At 40.4% G+C, this 18,443-nt stretch overlaps 2 protein-coding genes across 4 annotated transcripts in view; one reads left to right on the forward strand and one right to left on the reverse strand.

Moving 5' to 3' along the window:
- LOC149154060 (insulin-degrading enzyme-like 1, peroxisomal) overlaps window positions 1-18,443 on the reverse strand; it is a 699,115-nt gene that overhangs the window by 174,567 nt on the left and 506,105 nt on the right. The window lies entirely within an intron of this gene.
- LOC149154061 (uncharacterized) lies at window positions 2,410-3,073 on the forward strand. Its single transcript, XM_089439379.1, has 2 exons — window positions 2,410-2,752; window positions 2,836-3,073. Exons 1-2 carry the CDS (start codon window positions 2,410-2,412, stop codon window positions 2,979-2,981), a joined length of 489 nt encoding a protein of 162 aa, XP_089295505.1. The 3' UTR covers window positions 2,982-3,073.

The following is an 18,443-nucleotide window of genomic DNA, read 5'->3' on the forward strand; positions in this document are numbered from 1 at the left end:
GCGTTGTGGGCCTTTGTTTTATTTCTGTGTCAAGCCTGTGATGTAATGGCAGAAAGTGGTGGCAAGTGATAAATAAGCTGCAGCTTGAGAAAATCAAATTTTTTTTATTGAATGAACTGTTTGAGTTGTCTGCTTCATCTACAAACATGAAAAACCTCTAGAAGTCCTTCGCTCTCAAACATGATGTGTACAATGATAATAGTAGTGTTCACTGTTTATCTTTTAATTAGACAGAATAAATCATGGCAGTTAAATAACCAGTTTTGAACCCACAACTAATTGGAAAAGTACCAGAAGCCTGAAATGGAAGTATTTAAAAAAAAAGTTAAAACACAGTTGGATTATTGTCAATGGGTTCATAGATGCCTAGCCCATTGTGGTGAAGATAGTGGCATGTCAAAGTTAATAACCTCGAAAAAAAATTAAAAATTGCAAAAAATTTAAAAAACATTACAGTAGCAGAGGGTAGCCTTAGAAGGCTTGTGGCTTCGTAGAGAGACTAGGAAAGGTCTGCAGCCCTCAAAAATTCCCAAAAAAAATTGATAACTTAGGTCACAAAGGAGGAGGAGGGCTTGCCCTTTAAAAAATTAATTTGTTTCTCTTCTTATGAGGCCATATCCACCTGTAAAAACTTGTTTAAGAGATCTACGCCCTACCCTTCAAATCTGCAAGCAAACAGTGAAGTAAAATCCCAAAAATATATTCACAAAATATTAAAATAAATAAAAAATATATACACAAGGGCTGAAAATTGAAATCACAGTGACAGTACCACTTTCATGCATTCTTTCCATTCAAAGAAAATGCGAAAACAGTGAAATAAAATCCCAAATATATATTCACAAAATAAATAAAAAATATATACACAAGGGCTGAAAATTGAAATCACAGTGACAGTACCACTTTCTTTGCATTCTTTTCATTGCTAATTTGCTACTATTTTAATTTTTGATGGACCATTGCTAATTGAAGTTGTTTCAATTTTTTTTGTGCCCAGGTTTAAAATTTAAATTCCGGCTCAAAGTTTAAAACAAAATGCCGAGGATTTTGGATTCTATGTGGGAGTTTGGTGAGCCTGATGCTACACCCGAAATTGGGGGGGTCAATAGAATGTATTTGACTTGAAAGTTGTGTGGCAAGCATATGTCAGGAGGCATCAACAGATTAAAATTCCATTTGGGGCAAATTTCGGGGCAAAATGTTGAACTTTGCAAAAACACAACTCCAGAAATCATCCGACGGGCCATTCAATCATTGATGGATAAAGAGGAGGGAAAAGAGACCAGGGCAGCAATAACAAAACAACTTGTATGGGGCTCAAGAGTGGGGGGAATTGAGAGTGGCAGTGCTTCTACAACAGCATCACCTTCCTCACCCATGGGTACTCATCCTTCTATCTCATCTTTTTTTGTTCCTAGAACAACAACTGGTTCACAACCTGGGATCAGATCATCAATGAAAAAAAAGGAAAAGGCAGAAGCTGACAAGTTGGCAGTAGGTGTCTTCTATGGAGTGATGTTCCTTTCAATATTGCCAAGACAAACCCATTCTACCAGCCTATGTTTGATGCTGTTGCTGTCGTTGGCCCGGGGTACAAACTTCAAAGCCCCCACCTTTGCAGAATTGAGAGGGCCTCTTCTTCAAGATGAAAAGACTGAGTGCACTGCTAGATTGGCAGAGTTTAGGGCATCATGGGAGCACACTGGATGCACAATCATGTAAGATGGTTGGACTGACCAGAAGGGTAGGACCCTTCTTAACTTCTTGGTTAGTTGTCCCAAGGGGACAATGTTTATGAAATCTGTTGATGTATCTGCACACATTAAAGATGCACGTTTATTATGTGAGTTGTTGGACCTCTTCATTCAGGAAGTAGGCCCAAGCAATGTTGTCCAAGTCATAACGGACAACGCTGCAAATTATGTTGCCGCTGGCAAGATGCTTATGGAGAGGTATCCTAACTTGTTTTGGACACCTTGTGCTGCTCATTGCATTGACTTGATGTTGGAGGATATAGGTAAAATTCCTACTGTGAGGGATATTGTTGAATCAGCCAAGAGCATAACAAAATTTATTTATAATCATTCATCTGTGCTTAGCTTGATGAGAAAATTCACCAACAACAAAGAGTTGGTGCGGCCTGCCATTACACGATTTGCCACTACTTTCATATCTCTTCAGTCTCTGTTGAATTCTATGTGGGAGGTGAAGAGCATGTTTCTCTCAGCGGATTGGCGTTCTTTATCTATTAGCCGCAAACCGGAGGGAGAGGGCATATCTAGACTAGTTTCATATGATCAGAGCTTTTGGGTAGGAGTAAAGGAGGTGTGTGCCATTTCAGAACCTTTGGTAAAGGTTCTTCGGTTGGTTGATGGAGAGAAGCCCGCAATAGGCTACTTGTATGAGGCCATGGATAGGGCCAAAGAAGCCATCCGTGCTTATTATGCAGATAAGGGAGACGAGGGGTTAGAGAAACAACAGGTCATATGGAGAGTGATTGATCAGCGATGGAACAATACCCTCCATCGCCCCATTCATGCTGCAGGTGTCTACCTCAACCCTGCATTTTCTTATGCTTGTGGTTTCAGATTTGATGCCGAGGTGATGGATGGATTCTTCACTTGTGTCGAGAGGATGGTGTCATCTGAGCAAGAACGTGAGGAGATTTCTAAAGAAATGGAGGTCTATAGGATGGGAGGTGGCACATTTGGTTTTAACATGGCTATTAAGAATAGGACGACCAAAATGCCAGGTAAGCTTCAGTTTGTTTCAAACTTTCAAGTTTTGAATTTCAATGTTTTTTTTTATGTTTCTCATTTTTCTTTTAACTTGTAGATGCTTGGTGGACAAGCTATGGTGCCAGAGTACCCCATCTCCAAAAGCTTGCCATTCGAGTGCTCAGCCAAACATGCAGTTCCTCTGGGTGTGAGCGCAACTGGAGTGTATTTGACAAAATACACTCCAAAAAGCGCAACAGGTAAAAACTAAAAAGATTTCAAATTAAATTTTTTGAATTCGTTTGATTAATTTTAATATTTAAATTTTCTAAGTACTAATTTACAATCTATGACCCTAATACAGATTGGAATCCCAACGCCTCAATGACATGGTATACGTCTACTACAATCTTCGATTGTGGGTGAGACAGCTTCAGAAACCTACTGATGTGGAAGCCATCTCATTGGACAATATTGATACCACCGCTGCATGGAGAGTCGAGACTGAGAGGCCAATCTTGGACATGATCCCAGATTGGTTAGGTGTGGATCTAGAGGATGTAGCAGTTGCAGAGGAAGGAGAGCCAGAGATAGAGGAGGAGGAGGCGGAGCAACATCAGGGTCAGGAGGCAGTAGCAGAGCTGGATGAGGATGCTGAGGAGGAGGTGACACCATCTAGGGTGGGCAGCAGCAGCGGCAACGTAGCACAGAGGCCACCTCTTCCATCAGCTTCTAGAGGACGATTGAGTCCATTTCCTTCTGTATCCCAGGGGCAGGGTCTTCTTCCTCTAGAGGAAAAGGCAAAGCCATTCCCTATTCCCGTAAAAGGGGAAGAGGATCTCAGTGACTGATTAGTGATTACTTGATGACTTTTAGATGACTCATGATGTACATTTATTATATTTTTTGTTGATATTTTGACTCTTGAGAGTTGAGACTCAGACAGGACTCAAAATTCAGGAGTGGATTCACTATTTTGATATGTGATGTAGCACTAGACTTCATATACATATTATATATTAGCTTTCTTTACATGTTTATGTGGAAATGCATTTATTTGATGTTGTGGATACTCTAGATGTTAAAAAAAAATTAAAAAAAATGAATAATTTTGTGTTTTTTTAATTTTGCCGACTTTTTGCCGACTTTTTCGAAAAACTCCTGACTTTGCCGAGTTTTTCAACTTTTGGACCCTTGCCGAATTAATCTTTACTTCGAATTTTTCCACACTAGTTTAAACCATGTCATTTTACTGGTGTTCGCCATGATATTCCGGAGGTGGCCATTTCTAAATTACCTGTGTTCTTGGGTGGTGATTCAGTCACTGTTAAAAAGCATCTAGGCTGGTTTACTCGTATAATGATCATGTATTGTAGATCTCCTCAGTATAATCATGAAGATGTCAAAATGCGTCTATTTGTCCTTTCTTTAGAAGATGATGCTTTGAATTGGTTTAATAGTTGTCTTGAAGATTCCTTCACTTCTTTACAAGACATTTTCGATGCTTTTAAAGATAGATATGGTGATCCAGATAGCTCGTCTTGTGCCCCTAAAATTGTGCAACAGAATGAAAATAATCTTATAAAAGGTCTAGCTGTCAATGAAAGATTTCAAGACAATGCTTCATATCAGAATTTGCCATCCACTTGTACCATTGCAGATCATAGTGGAAAGGTAGGAACAAATTGTAAAAACAGTGTTGACAATGAAAAGGAAGATCGTAAGCAAATTATACAAGAACTAATGCTGCTGGTGAAAAATATGGAGGTCAATCAAACTAATTACGCCAATGATGTGAGAATTTTATGCACCCACCTGGAAAAGCGTAATAGGGAGATAGAGATCATGCAAAATCAGCATACTAAGGAAATTGAGGCCATGAAGACTAATCATGACAAAGAAATTAGTTTTATGCAAAGCAAGTTATCAGGCTTAGAGGAAAATATGACGACCATGCAAGCAAATCATAAGGAAGAGATAAACTCTATGCAGCATTGCTTAATGACCATAAAAGAAAAAAACGATAAAGTAATAAAAGATATGGAAGCTAATCAGATATGTCTTCAGAAAAAGTTATTGACCATGGAAGAAGATCATGCCAGGGAAATCAATGCTATGAAAGTTGAACATTCTAGCCAGATAAATGCCATTACAATACAGGTACATAAATTTCAACAGCGGATTAAGGATGAGAGAAACTAGGAAATATCAATAGATCAGGAGCCTTCTCATTTGCTGCAACAAGCTCCATCTTATTATGAGGAGGTCATTGGTTCGATTGAAAGGTGGTTAATTGAAGGTGATCCAGATAAAATTAAAAACGATAAAGATCAGATGCAGGATGAAGAAAGACATGTCACGCATATCTTACATACTTTATCTGATAGCTTTGAAGAAAAAAGTTCCACGTCATCAATAATACAGCCTACCAGGAAGAAAAAGCGCAAGAGGAAGAAAACGAGGAGAAGATTTGATGCATCAGACGGCCGCGAGCAGCTTGATTTTCGGATAGGAAAAAGTCCTACCATATGCAGAATTGGACATGGCACATCTAACAAGCAGCTGACAGATTTGCCTGAAAGCAGGCAAATGCTCAGTATACACTATATTGAACACATTTGATGCCATGGGGCATCCTTTGCATTGTATTTCTAACCCTACTCCTTGTCATTTCAGCATTTCATTTCTGTTTTAGGATTAGATTTACTTTTCATGTTACTAGATAGTTAATAAATGAAGAGCTTTTATCTTTCCTATGCTTAACGTTATATGATGATTTTTGGATGGACGCTACTTATGTTTTATTGTGTGTTGTGTGGATGCAGATTCTGGATTCTCACATTCCTACAGTGCAGCAACGTGTCCCCAAGTAGAGCCAGATGTTGACCACTACGTGTCAACTACCCATAGCAGTACACCCTCTTTTCTTCGAAAAAAGGGATAGCGCTTGATTGACATGTCCGTGCCATTCGACAGTCATCGTCGACTTGATCATATTATGTTGTAAACCCAGTCTGCATGTGTGAATTGTAAATAATCTTAGCAGATATGAGTCATGTATGTAAAATTGCCTAGGTGGACCTAATTTCCTAGTGATAATCTACGTTCCGGAATGTTTTTTGTCTCACCGATCTATGATCGGCAGAGTTTTCCTTCAGCCTAACCCCAAAGCCGGAATGGATTTTGTCATTAGAATCTTAGGAGAATCCTAGTGTGTTAATCTGCTAGATTATAGTTGTGTCGCAGAATTGGGTGGTTTATGAGGGTCTATGTCAAATGGGTTCTCCCCCTTGAGATGTAAAGTTGTAAAAGTCATGATGTAATGTGTCTTGAGGGTTACAAAATGTTTTAATCCCCTCATAAGTCCTAAGTCCTAGGTCCTAGGTGATTTTTCCAAAGGCTAAGTTCGAGGATCCATTTAAAAAGAAATTAAAAATTAAAAAATTAAAAAATAACTAAAAAATAAAAATTTAAAAAAATAAAAAATAATAAAATTTATAAAATAAATTAAAAATAAATAAATAAATAAAAATAATAAAATAAAGTAAAAACCTAAAAATAATAAAATAATAATATTTTTGAGTAAATAAATGCAGAATTTCAATTTTTAATGCATTAAAAAATTCGATGGATGAGATTAAGAGATGTCATGTTCCTCATCGACGGTCGAGATCATTTTGACGTGGATCACTCGAACTAGCTGTTGGGAATTTTTCTTTTAAATAGGTTGCTAGGGGTCATTTGAGATCAGATTTGATCTGAGAGTCTGGCGCTAAAGAAAGCTCTCTTGTAGTCATTTTTTGTGTAATAAAGAAGACTTTGGGGTTAAAAATCTTGCTGGTGTTACTCTTATAAAAGTGTTGTAAGATTGTTCTATTTTTTCTGCATAATTTTATTTTCAGCCATTGATGATAGCTTAATGAAGATTGATCTAGGCACAGATATCTTGTTTGATCTTTGGGGTTTGAATGATAGTTTAGATTTTGAAATATAGTGGCAGGCATCTCCATTTGATCGGGGTTTCACTATTGTTTTCTCCCTCTATGTTAATGGTTGATTTTAAGCTGTGCAGGAAATCCCTTTTTCAAATTACCAGGCGTTAGGGGAAGTTCTCGGCTGAACCAACCAACTCCCGGATTGTGTTTTCCGAAAGAGCCCAACCAGTTCTTGATCCCGGGCTAATCATTCGAAATTATTTTTATGAATGCATGCAGGGTTTTCTTTAGTATCTCACATTAAGTTTAAAATTCTGAAAATATTACTATGGATTATTGACAAATCTGGCTGCTTAGAGCCTTAGATCTGTAAATACTGTAAATTTTGTAGCTGGTTTTTAAGGTTTTATTTTCAATCATTGCATATATTTTCTGGGTTTTTCGTTTTCCCATTGCAGGTTGCAGGCACAGGCTATGAGAATTTTTTAGGGTTTCATCAGATAATCTCAAGCAGTCTACCATCTGGGGTTTCATTTTTTGCGGGGACATTCTCCAAAAATATTTTCAAATTTTCTGGAGAAATTCGAGGTCCTGTACAAGCTTGCAAACCCAACGCATCATCCACGTAGCCCCCATCTCTTATTCTACTGCCATATGAGCTCCTCTCTGCAAAATTTAGATGCCAGCATAGCAAAAATCAAAACGCAGCACCATACTTCTGCCACAAAACGTTGCCACAGCTCCCTGCGTGCATTTCTCTTTCACGTGCTACTCACCTTCGAATGTCGGAGTTCCATTTTGCTGCTGTTGAAGACCTGCGTTCCTCCTGCACACATTACACACAACAAACTCACTTTAAATCTAATTGCTGACCTGCCCTTCGATCCACGCCTGCAACTGCTCGTCGTTTTCAAACTGCGCAAAATCCGTCGTCACCTGCAACGCACTGTAAGAAATCACGTTTTTTATGAGCCAGGTAATTGTTATAACACGGGCTAGGTAAATTTTATAACTGTTATACGTAAGTCAGATTATAGTTTAGATGTTTAGCATAGGTTTAGTTTTCAACGTCATTTTATTTCATAGCGTAGGTCTTTCTGTTTGTTTGATCTGATTTAGGTGTATAAAAATTAAAATCAAAAATTCGATTTTCCTTTTTGTTATTTAACTTATAACTTAGTGGATTTCTTTCAGCGGGAAGATGGAATAGTTGTTGCTAGATTGCTTCTGCCTCAACAATTCGGGGAGATGTCAATGCAAGAGATGCGAGCCCAAGTTTTGGAGAGGCCAATAATACATACTTACAATTTACTTAAGAGGCGAAATGATAGAAATTCTACGATATAATGTTGCCATTCTATTAGAGGATTTGGTCAAACAAGAAAGAAGGGATGAGATTATTGCATTTCCGACAACTCTACAATATTGATGTACTGAGCAGCATCTCAATAGTGCAAGTAGCAAGCAATCAAGTGCACCCCACAAAGGTACATTGTTTGAAGCAAATACATGCTCCAGGATTATTACTTTTCATAAAAATATACATTTGTGCAAAGCGTCAGCGTCACTTTTATCTCCTAGTCTACATTATAGTGGGTTGTTTCATGGGATGGCAAAGCATGACACTGATATTGGATTCAATTATCTTAGGATGGTACAACAGCTATAATTTGGAGCATTCTAAAAGCGAATTTGGGATCCTGGTATTGACATGCAAGTCTGGATTCCTTGAAGGAAAGCAATCACAGGAAGGGAGGTGATATCCCTTTCCAAGAAGATCAATCTAATTATTCATTTCAATGTTTTAAAAAACTGACTTTGGTTGGGAAATGACCGAGGGTTAGCTCCAACTCGGTATCGATCAGTCGGTTTGATTTCAACAACTTGATCGTTGTAAAAAATACATTAAATATTTATTTTTTTACGAAAAAACATAATTTTAAATATTTTCATTCATGTTTCCAAACACAAAGCATTAGAATAAAGAGAGAAGACAACATATGATCAAATTAGGCTCATGAATATATCCATTATATCAAAATGGCACCCAGTGCACAACCAATACATACATGATATAGAGATCAAAACAAAAACACATAACCAAGGAGGCTCTAAATGGCCTCTACAACAAAAGTAAATTGTAAAACATCACTAGTCACCAGTATTACTGGCTATTGCTAGAGAAGCCAACATCATCTGGCTCATATTTTGAATCAGAGTCAGACAGGGAAACCCATGGCTACTTCTCCTCCTCATCACCATCTCCAACTCCAACTGTAGAAGTAGTAGCACTAGCAGGGGCAACAACTGCACGCTGAGATAGACGAGATATGTGCTTTCGTCGTGGCTTAGTAGAGGAAGTGCCTACAACTGGAGGACTTGGGGCTGGGCTTGGTACAAGTGGATCTGCATTCAACTGAACATTATGTTCAACTAATGCCTCCATATGTAAATCCAAATCAAGACCAATATCCTCATCAGAATCAAACTTTGCTGGATGACTCTCCACTACCCAATCTGATGTTGGATCAATATCTTCCAACACAATGGGATCTGTATCAGGTCTTTTGTTTAGCAATTGGTTGTGTCTGAGTCGAAGGTTGTATTGGAAATAGACTAGATCATTTAATCATTTTTGTTCCGAATGGTTTCTCTTCCTCGTGTGAATCCTCTCAAAGAAAGACCAACTACGCTCACACCCAGTAGCACTGCAAGTTTGACTCAAAATACGGATTGCAAACTTTTGCAATTGAGGACAATGGCTACCAAAAGTCTCCCACCATTGTGCTGCAAAAACATAGTAGTGTAATGAGGTAGCTCAACAAATTATATCCAACTTTAAAATTATAAACAATTTAACAAAATAAGAATTTGAAAATTGAATTTTTCGTTTACCTGGCTCATCTGCTTCCCTTGCAATCCTTACTAGGTTCTTGCCAAAAGTACCTGTGGCTCTGCTGATGAAGAAATTTCAACCCCCGCTCCGGTTATCAGTTTTCCTTATCACTCCATGCATTTAGTTTTAAATCCAAGCATGATAAAAATTCTAAAATTTGGAAATGACAATATTTTCTAAAAACACAAATTTAGAGATTTCACAACTGCTGAAATTGCCGAAATAAAACACATTAAAATTATGACAGCCACACACAGAAAATAACACAGTGATTTTTGGTCAATGTGACCCTGAAAAACCCCCTACAACTCTTGGGGAAAACCAGTTTGAGAGCTCTTCTTTATTTCTGAAAATGCTTTTATAGAGAAACTGAAATACAGAGTGAAAATTCCAGCAACCACAAATTACAACTTATCTCAATTTTTGTGCTTCAACTCCACCTCAAAAATCGTGCCAATCAGCAAACAGCCAAAACAGAAATTTTCCAGCAATAAAACAGCATTAAATGTTGTATGGCATGCCTCGAAAAACATGCCCATAACTTGTACGGACCGTACGGATTTCAACAGTACGGTTGCCTCAAAAATTGTGCTCAAATCTGCCTGAAAATTCGTGCCCTTGTTGTTGTCCCTCTTCCTCGATTTCTGTGTCTTTTTCCTGCTGTACGGTTTTGCCTTGGGATGCGTGTCAATAAATGTTGCTGCCCAGATTTGTTGAAATGTCTTCTTGTTGCTCTCCTTCACTTCCTCACTACTCATAAATTTTCTCCTTGCTCTCTCCTCTTTCTCTCAAATGCTCATGAAAGAATGAATTTATCTCTCTCTCTTCTCTTCTCCTTTTACTCTCAAAATGACCTTTTGGGTTACCCTAAGATCTAATGGCTAAGATTCATTTAGATCTAGGGATGAGAATAAATGTGCATTTAATTCTCACTTTCTATTTTTTAACTCACCCCACTTAAATAAAGACCCACTTAGCCTTTTATTTCCATAGTCACTTTTCACTTTCTAATTCTTCATTGACTTGAATAAAGTCACCTTTAAATTAGAATATCACTTTACCACCTATAAAGCCACTTTTAAATTAGAATGTAACTTTACAACTTATAAAGTCACTTTTAAATTAAATTGACTTTACCACTTATAAAGTCACTTTAGGAGAAAAGTACAAATAAATTTGGACACCTTTCCCTAGGCCAAAGATCAAAGCCTTAGGGAACCACTTGTCCTCTGGTACCCAAATTTTAACAGCTGAAACAAGTGATCTGTCGGTGTATCTCCAGCTGATCACTCTCCTTAGGGATCATGCAGTCAATGCAATCAATCAATCCATCTCTAACTTCCCCAGTCAAAGCATCTGCCTTCAGAGCTTTATAATGATACCTTGGTTTGAGAAAATACCCAGCTGCATGTATAGGGCGATGGAGTTGATTATTACATCTTTCATCAATGATTGCCCAAATGGGCCCATACTTAGCCACTCTATTCTTGTATACTTCCTTTATTTTCTCCTTTGCTTGATCCATAGCCTCATAAATGAAGCCTATAGCCAATCTTTCCCCATCCACCAACCACAACACCTTAACCAGTGGCTCAACAACCTTCACAACCACTGCTACCTTTTTCCAAAATATTTCTTCATTAAATTTCTTTTTCACATCTTTGCTTTGCCTTCAACTTCAGTTGCCTTACCTCTTCCTGAATGTTGTCTATATCAGCCCTTTCTTGATCTACTACCAACCCTCTGATACCATGTTGAAAAATCTAAGGGCTTGAGATGTTAATGATTTCTCTGTTATGATGATTGCTTGTGAAGTAATTTCAAGCTTTAAATAATTCAAAACCATGAATTTTTATATGTTAGTGATTATTAATTTCATCAACCGGCTACCATGCATAATAAACAAAAGAACAGTAACACAAGATATAGGCAGTAGCCAGGGAAAAACCTCTCCAAACCTGAGAGGAAAACCCACGTTAATTCTTCTTATAATTTCTTCTCTTGACAAAATTTCCCAGACCAATACGAAGACCCTTGAGACCAACTGACTCCAGGATCAAGGCTAGAATCCCACCTTACTGTTGTTCTCTTCACTTACTGCAATACGGATCAGATTTGCTACTACACATGGATGATATGGCTACCTTCTCCCTTCTCTTCCGCCTCCAAGTTTTCCCTTACTCAAGATAGTCCACTAGCCTAGAGAATCTTCTTTAACGTTGCCCTTAAACAAGATGATCTGTCCTTTTGAAATGACTGTTCAGAAACCCTAACTGTAGATCTGAAATGGATACCTTAATCATGAAGTTTTCATGGACCGCAACTCAATCCTAGCTATGCACAGTGCCTTCGCACCAACAATTTCAGATGGGCTCTTCCAACCTTGTTCTACCCTCGCACTTTATGTAGATCCTCCATACATTGATAGATCGATGATTAGGCTTGATTAGAAGGCTTCGAAAGGAAACAACATTGACTGTTCAAAAACAGCGAAAGCAGAACCCTTTGATTTCAAAACGCAGTCATATATGAGAATAGTGTTAGGGCTCTTCTAGCCCTATGATAACTTTGCTCTTTTCAACAGCAATCTTCTCCTTGAATTTGCGGCAAGAACGGCCATACAGTTACAAAATGTCAAGCCCTAATCTGGATCTATATGCCGTGAGGGAGAGCAGACTCGTTGATATATCCGTATGATGGAACAGACTTCTGTGTCTACGGAAAGGCTCCTTTGCGGTCATGAACAGACTTCTACTGCGGCTACGTTTCCTTGCTCTCTTGGACAGACTTCTTCGCTTAGAATGAGACCCAATAGACTTCGTGATATAGGAGAGGACCCCACGTCAAGTTTTGTACCTCTGAATTGGTATGAGAGGAGGCCTATTTATAGTGTACGAGGCCTTCTTATCAAGCCGACGTGATCTGTTCCTTAGCCGACTTGAAGCCGACATGATCATCTATTATAACTATAATATATATGCAGAAAATATATTATTTCTTTTGCATTCGTTTGGAGGGACCATTTCGTAGCTCTTTTGATCTTGCCTTTGAAGGAGTTTTAACATACAATTCTAACCTTGATCTTGGAGTCATACTTGTACATTTCGAGTGTAAACATTTACATAAATGACACAACCTATAACCTACCCTAGAGCTCATAATGAGAGCTACGAAAACAAATATTTTGATCATGAAACCCATGATTCAAGTACACAAAAAATTGCTAGATACAAATTACATCATTTACATTGGCTTGTGTCATTATGAAGACCGAACCTAGTTACACTTTCTTCAAAACTCCCTCTTAACTAGGGAGGTATTCATACATACATGGATCTTGGACAATTTTTCAAGTTCACAAAAGAATTCTCATAAGAAGATCGGATTCGCAATCCATCTGTTATAGCATCATTTCAACCAACATTGTTTCCATTTAGCAAGGCCTTGACTAACAGCTCTATCTCTCACTTAGATTAGAGCACACAATGTTGGCGAGACCAATGACTGATAGACACGCATCATCATTGTCTCTCATAGGGTCATACCCACCCGGGTGTTCTCCAAGTATGCCCTACTAGGACTATTCTCATCTTGGGTTTCCAACCCGCAAGAATATCGATCCTCTTGCCCACTCTTGTCTTGGATGCCCTACCACATCCTCAAAGAGTGTCGGATGCCAGATGATTAAACAATCGTCCATTCTTTCTTCCAGACTAAAGACAAGACTGTCATGTCTAACTCTCCCTCTTAATCAAGGGCAAATTCCAAGTTTCTCTTTACTTAGAAACATGCTCGAGTTCCTTTGCTCATAGGAACTTCCCAGAGCTCCCTCTTACTCAGGGACTCTATCATCAGTGCTTTATAGGGTCTTCTAGTTGACTGACGATTTAAGACTTCGATGTCATCAATTCCTTCATATGTAGGGCTCAGCCATCCATCACTTTCCTTCGTCATGTCATTCCTTCGTTTCCCGGAAAGTATCCTCCTTGGCTTTACATCTGGGGCTTCCTTCATAAGCTCATCTGTCTTCACTTTTCTTCGACAGTGATTGCTCTGGATCACAAGGTACGTAGTTGTGACATCCTTCACAACTCTCCTTTCCTTGATCCTGCACACATACCCAGACTTTTCCAAGAGGTCAGACACCAAAAACAAATCACATATTACCTTTTGGTGATGGCCTTCTTCTAGTGACATCTTCTAGTAAGCATCAATCATCCTGCATTCATGTTGACACATCTCCCGATGATATCTGTCGTCAAGGGTCCTCATCTTTTCAGACTTCCATCAAAGTCTTCACATCATTCCGGGAGGTTTCTTGGTCAAGTCTTCCTGATCCTCTGGATGTTGACTGCCTTCGTCATGGTTGCATGTCTCACGATCTCTTTCATCCTCATGCCTTTCATTCCCAGGAACTCTCATAGTTCTTCAATGGTCACCAACTACCTCATACCATATTATGAGGACATATTATGTTGATTTCATCTTTAAACCTTTCATAGGAGGAGATCTTGATCATGCTTGATCCATGCTACCTGCAACCATGTGACATGATATTATAATATCAAACAAAATATACATACCTCATTTGTCTTGAATCATATCATGATTCTTGCAGCGGACTTCTTGAGGGATCTTTGACCTGCAAATGTAGTTGAAAAAGTACCATTGACCTGGATTCTTTACAGAGGATATTTGCTTGTAGAAATTCTTCAAAGATTCAGAGAACCAAGATTTTCTCATCTTAGAATTTCAAACACGTAACAATTTCATTTCTACCTAGAATCCTTACATAAATAAATACAATGTACGTTAATCATAACCATTAACAGTATTTCCAGAGGATTCAATGTTGGAATTTCTAAGTTTAACCCATTAGAAATTCTTCCTGTACTATTTGATTTATTTCTTCCTACTTGTTCAATTACTTAACAAGTTATTTACCATGTAAATACTAAAAATAAATAAAAGTACAGTACCAACACATACGGATCATCAACTGAAAGTAAACAAGCACACAAGTGACAGTTTTTTTTGGACTAATGTCCCTGGAAAAACCCAATGCGAGAAAACCGGTCCAGTTATTCAGAGGGTTTTAATATTATGCAGTTTCAGAATACAACCTAGGTGCTAGAAATGGCTCACCCAACAGAGAGTGCCCTCAACAGTAGTACCTCTCAGTCGGAGACATATATTTTGACTAAATCAACCGATGAATGATCCCACAGCAACAACGCAGCTCCTATCGCTCTGTGTCACTCTGATAGGGACTGTGCCACCCTATCTAGCTCTCCAGCTCCAGACTGTCCCATGAAAAATCTCCAAGCGCTGCCTCTAGGTCCTGCGTCAGCCTCTCTGGCCTAGCGTTAGTCTCTCTAGGCCTAGCGTCAGCCTCTCTAGGCTCTGTGTCAGCCTTTGGAGCCTCTACGTCTCACACGCTGGCCCTCTCTGCCTTTGCACAGCTCCTGGATGCCTCTACGTGGCCTCTGGCTGGCTCTGCATGGCCTCTAGCTGGCTTTGCGTCAACCTCACCCGGCTTCTATGTTGATCCTCCTGGTACTAACTCTGCCCCTCTGCTATGTATTCACTGTCCCTCAGTTGCAACTCTGATCACTCACTCCATTTCCTCAGCAAACCCTGCCCCAGAAAATCAAGTTCTTGATCTCTCTCGGTGTGTTCTCCAACTGACTCTCAAGCCTCCACTTATACTTTTCTCGTTGGTCCACCAACGGCCGAGATTAAATCTCTAATCAACGGCTAAGATTAGATTTGGCTTGATCCATGACTTTTGGACCATTCTAACATAGTTTTATATTAATACCCATTAATATTTTATTTTTCCTAAGTTTAGACTTAGGAACTCCATTAAAAATATTAATTATTTTAATATCTCCCAAACCGGTTAGATTTTGCCCAAACCATTTCTAGGTCTTGGAGATCTCATGTGCTTTAGCCTCTCCACCAATTTTCGTGGCTAGAGCACATCCGATGCTACCCCAAATCAACACTCCCTCTTAGCGAGGATTGTGCTCTAGTAATACTCCTCACTGAGTATCACCCTGATCATCCAGCATCGGTCCCTGTGCTGATGCTAGGCCTCCCTGCCCAACATCCTCTGCACTATTGCATCCTGTATTGTTGCCCATGGCCCTGCCACTACCACTGCTGCATCTGTACAGAAGCTCCCTCTGCATCCATGTTGTTGCCCATGGCCCTGCCACTGCCACTGCTGCATCTGCACTGCATCCCCTCTCATCATGCTACATCATGCTACCCATAGCACTGCCACTGCTAATTGCTGCACTCCAACTCAGTTACTAAGAAGTAAGTAACTGATCCTCCCAACTCTGGCATTTCTGTCAGGGTAGAAACACTCCTTATGCTGAAGCTCCCTCTGTCCCTCACAAGTGCTCCCTCTACTGAACTTTTCGCTGCTGCAACAGCTCCATGGATCTCACATTGTTGGCTCATGTTGTCCCAGGACTCCTGCACTATAGCACCCTCTGTCACTCCATCTGCATCCGTCTCTACTGACATCTGCCAGTCCTGCTACTTCTCTTTGGGGCTCCCGTAGCAAGGTATAATCCAAGAGGTTGGGTACCTCAAGGATCCTGTCCCTCATCGTCTATCGTCCGTCTGACTACAACTCGATGTCTCCCCACTACCTCTCAAGTGGCGCATGAGCACTCATGGCACAGTTGTCATCTATCTCCAATTCTTTCTCCGCCCTCACTGGTGCTGCCTTGGTATCAGAAGCCTCTCCCTTGCTCTTCTTCCTTGGACACTGGTTCGCATAGTGACCCAGTTCCCCATAGTGGAAGCACTTGACCTTGGAGAGGAACTTCTTTCGTTTCTCCTGCTTTCCTTCAGCTGCTAGAGCAGCATCCACCTCTTCCTCCTTCTTGATTTTGACCCCATTACCGCTACTCCCTGCCTTGGTCAGTCATCTGATCTCTTCTTGACGAAGAGCCGCCCACAGTTCCTCCCAATCCGAAAGGTTCAACCTACCTAGTAAGCTCTGGACAAATACCTCCTAGTCCTCTGAGACTGCGTTCAGTGCGGTCCTCACCAACATCTCCTCATCTGGCGTGGCCCCTATGGAAGTCAATTGGTCCCGGATCTTTGTCAATCGCCCAAGGAAGATATCTATCTGCTCTCCCCTTTGCATCTAGTATGACCACAACTGATTTTCTAGAAGCATCTTCCTCTGCACAGAAGTATGCTGATACAACTTCTTCGGGGCATTCCACATCTCATTTGTCGTACCCTTCTCGGAAATATGTGTTACCACATGATCCTTGACCCCATCAAGGATGATGCACTTAGCCCTAGCCATTACTTCTTCGTACTTCTCATATTCAGTTAGGTCAACTGGGATCGCTATCGTTTTCAAGGTGAAGTGCTTGATACGATACCTATCTAAAATGGACAAGATCATAGCCTTCCAGACTACGAAGTTGAAAGCTCTGTCCAGTCTATCCCAGTCTCTCAGCCCATTCACTGCCATTTCACTGCTCCTCTTTCGACTCTTTTGAGTTTCTCAACTTCCTTTCTGGAAGTTCTCGGTTTGACTCCCTATGGGCCTCGATTTCCCTCCTGGAAAGCCCTCTGCCAATGTCGAGATGCCCCACTCCGATCGTTTGTGCAATTGCACCACTGGTTCGGACTTCTTGGCTAGAAATCCTCGGCAGCAACTCCCTCCTCCTTGGTCTTGCCTTGTTAGGTATTGTTCTGATCACAGTACTCCACCAGCTTCGCTCCGCAACTTACCCACAGCCTCCTATGCCTCAGCAATATGAACGTCTGAGCCTCTAGGCTCTGCGCAATCCCGGCACCAGCAAAATCTACACCTCCTGGCCACAGCGTCGATCCTTCCTGACTGAGAAAGATGATCGGGCACTACGTAGGTCAAGTTTTCTCCTCTCCGCTTCAACGTTGATCCTCCTCTTGGCTCGAACTGATGATGCGTCACCCCTTCCTTGCTGCTTACAACTTCTGTCACTCGAGACAGTTGTTTCTGCTGCTACTGCTCTGCTTGGTTGATGCCTTCAGTTATCCTGTGATCTGCAACCACCCTCTGATACCATGTTGGAATTTCCAAGTTTAACCTATTAGAAATTCTTCTTGTACTATCTGATTTATTTCTTCCTACTTGTTCAATTACCTAACAAGTTATTTACCATGTAAATATTGAAAATAAATACAAGTATAGTATCAACACATATAGATCATCAACTGAAAGTAAACAAGCACACAAGTGACACCGTTGTTTTTGGACTAATGTCCCCGGAAAAACCGAATGTGGGAAAACCGGTGCAACTATTCAAAGTGTTTTATTATTATGTAGTTTCAGAATACAACCTGGGTGCCAGAAATGGCTCACCCAACAAAGAATTCCCTCGGTAGTAGTACCTCTCAGTTGGAGACAGATATTTCGGCTAAATCACCGGATGAATGATCCCACAACAACAATGCAACTTCTACTGCTCTGCATCACTCTGATAAGGACTGTGTCACCCTATCCAGTTCTCCAGCTCCAGTCTGTCCCACGAAAAATCTCCCAGCGCTGCCTCTAGGCCTTGCGTCAGCCTCTCTAGCCCAGTGTCAGTCTCTCTAGGCCCAGCGTCAGCCTCTCTAGGCTCTACGTCAGCCTCTGGAGCCTCTGCGTCTCACACGTTGGCCCTCTCTAGCTCTGCGCAGCTCCTAGCGACCTCTGCGTGGCCTCTTGCTAGCTCTGCGTGGCCTCTAGCTGGCTCTGCGTCAACCTCACCCGACTTCTGCGCTGATCCTCTCGGTACTAACTCTGCCTCTCTACTATGTATTGACTGCTCCTCAGCTGCAACTCTGATCACTCACTCAATTTCCTCAACAAACCCTACCCCAGAAAATTGAGTT

Source organism: Pinus tabuliformis, chromosome 9, assembly GCF_031772625.1.
Source record: "Pinus tabuliformis cultivar Carrire ecotype Pingquan chromosome 9, CPIR1, whole genome shotgun sequence".
Classification (NCBI taxonomy): domain Eukaryota; kingdom Viridiplantae; phylum Streptophyta; class Pinopsida; order Pinales; family Pinaceae; genus Pinus; species Pinus tabuliformis.

What these genes read in the sequence shown, in the direction of transcription:
- LOC149154061 (XM_089439379.1), top strand. Translation starts at nt 2,410, where the DNA reads ATGGATAGGGCCAAAGAAGCCATCCGTGCTTATTATGCAGATAAGGGA. An exon ending in TAGGACGACCAAAATGCCAG is followed by an intron (nt 2,753 to 2,835) that starts GTAAGCTTCAGT and finishes TTTAACTTGTAG; the next exon opens with ATGCTTGGTGGACAAGCTAT.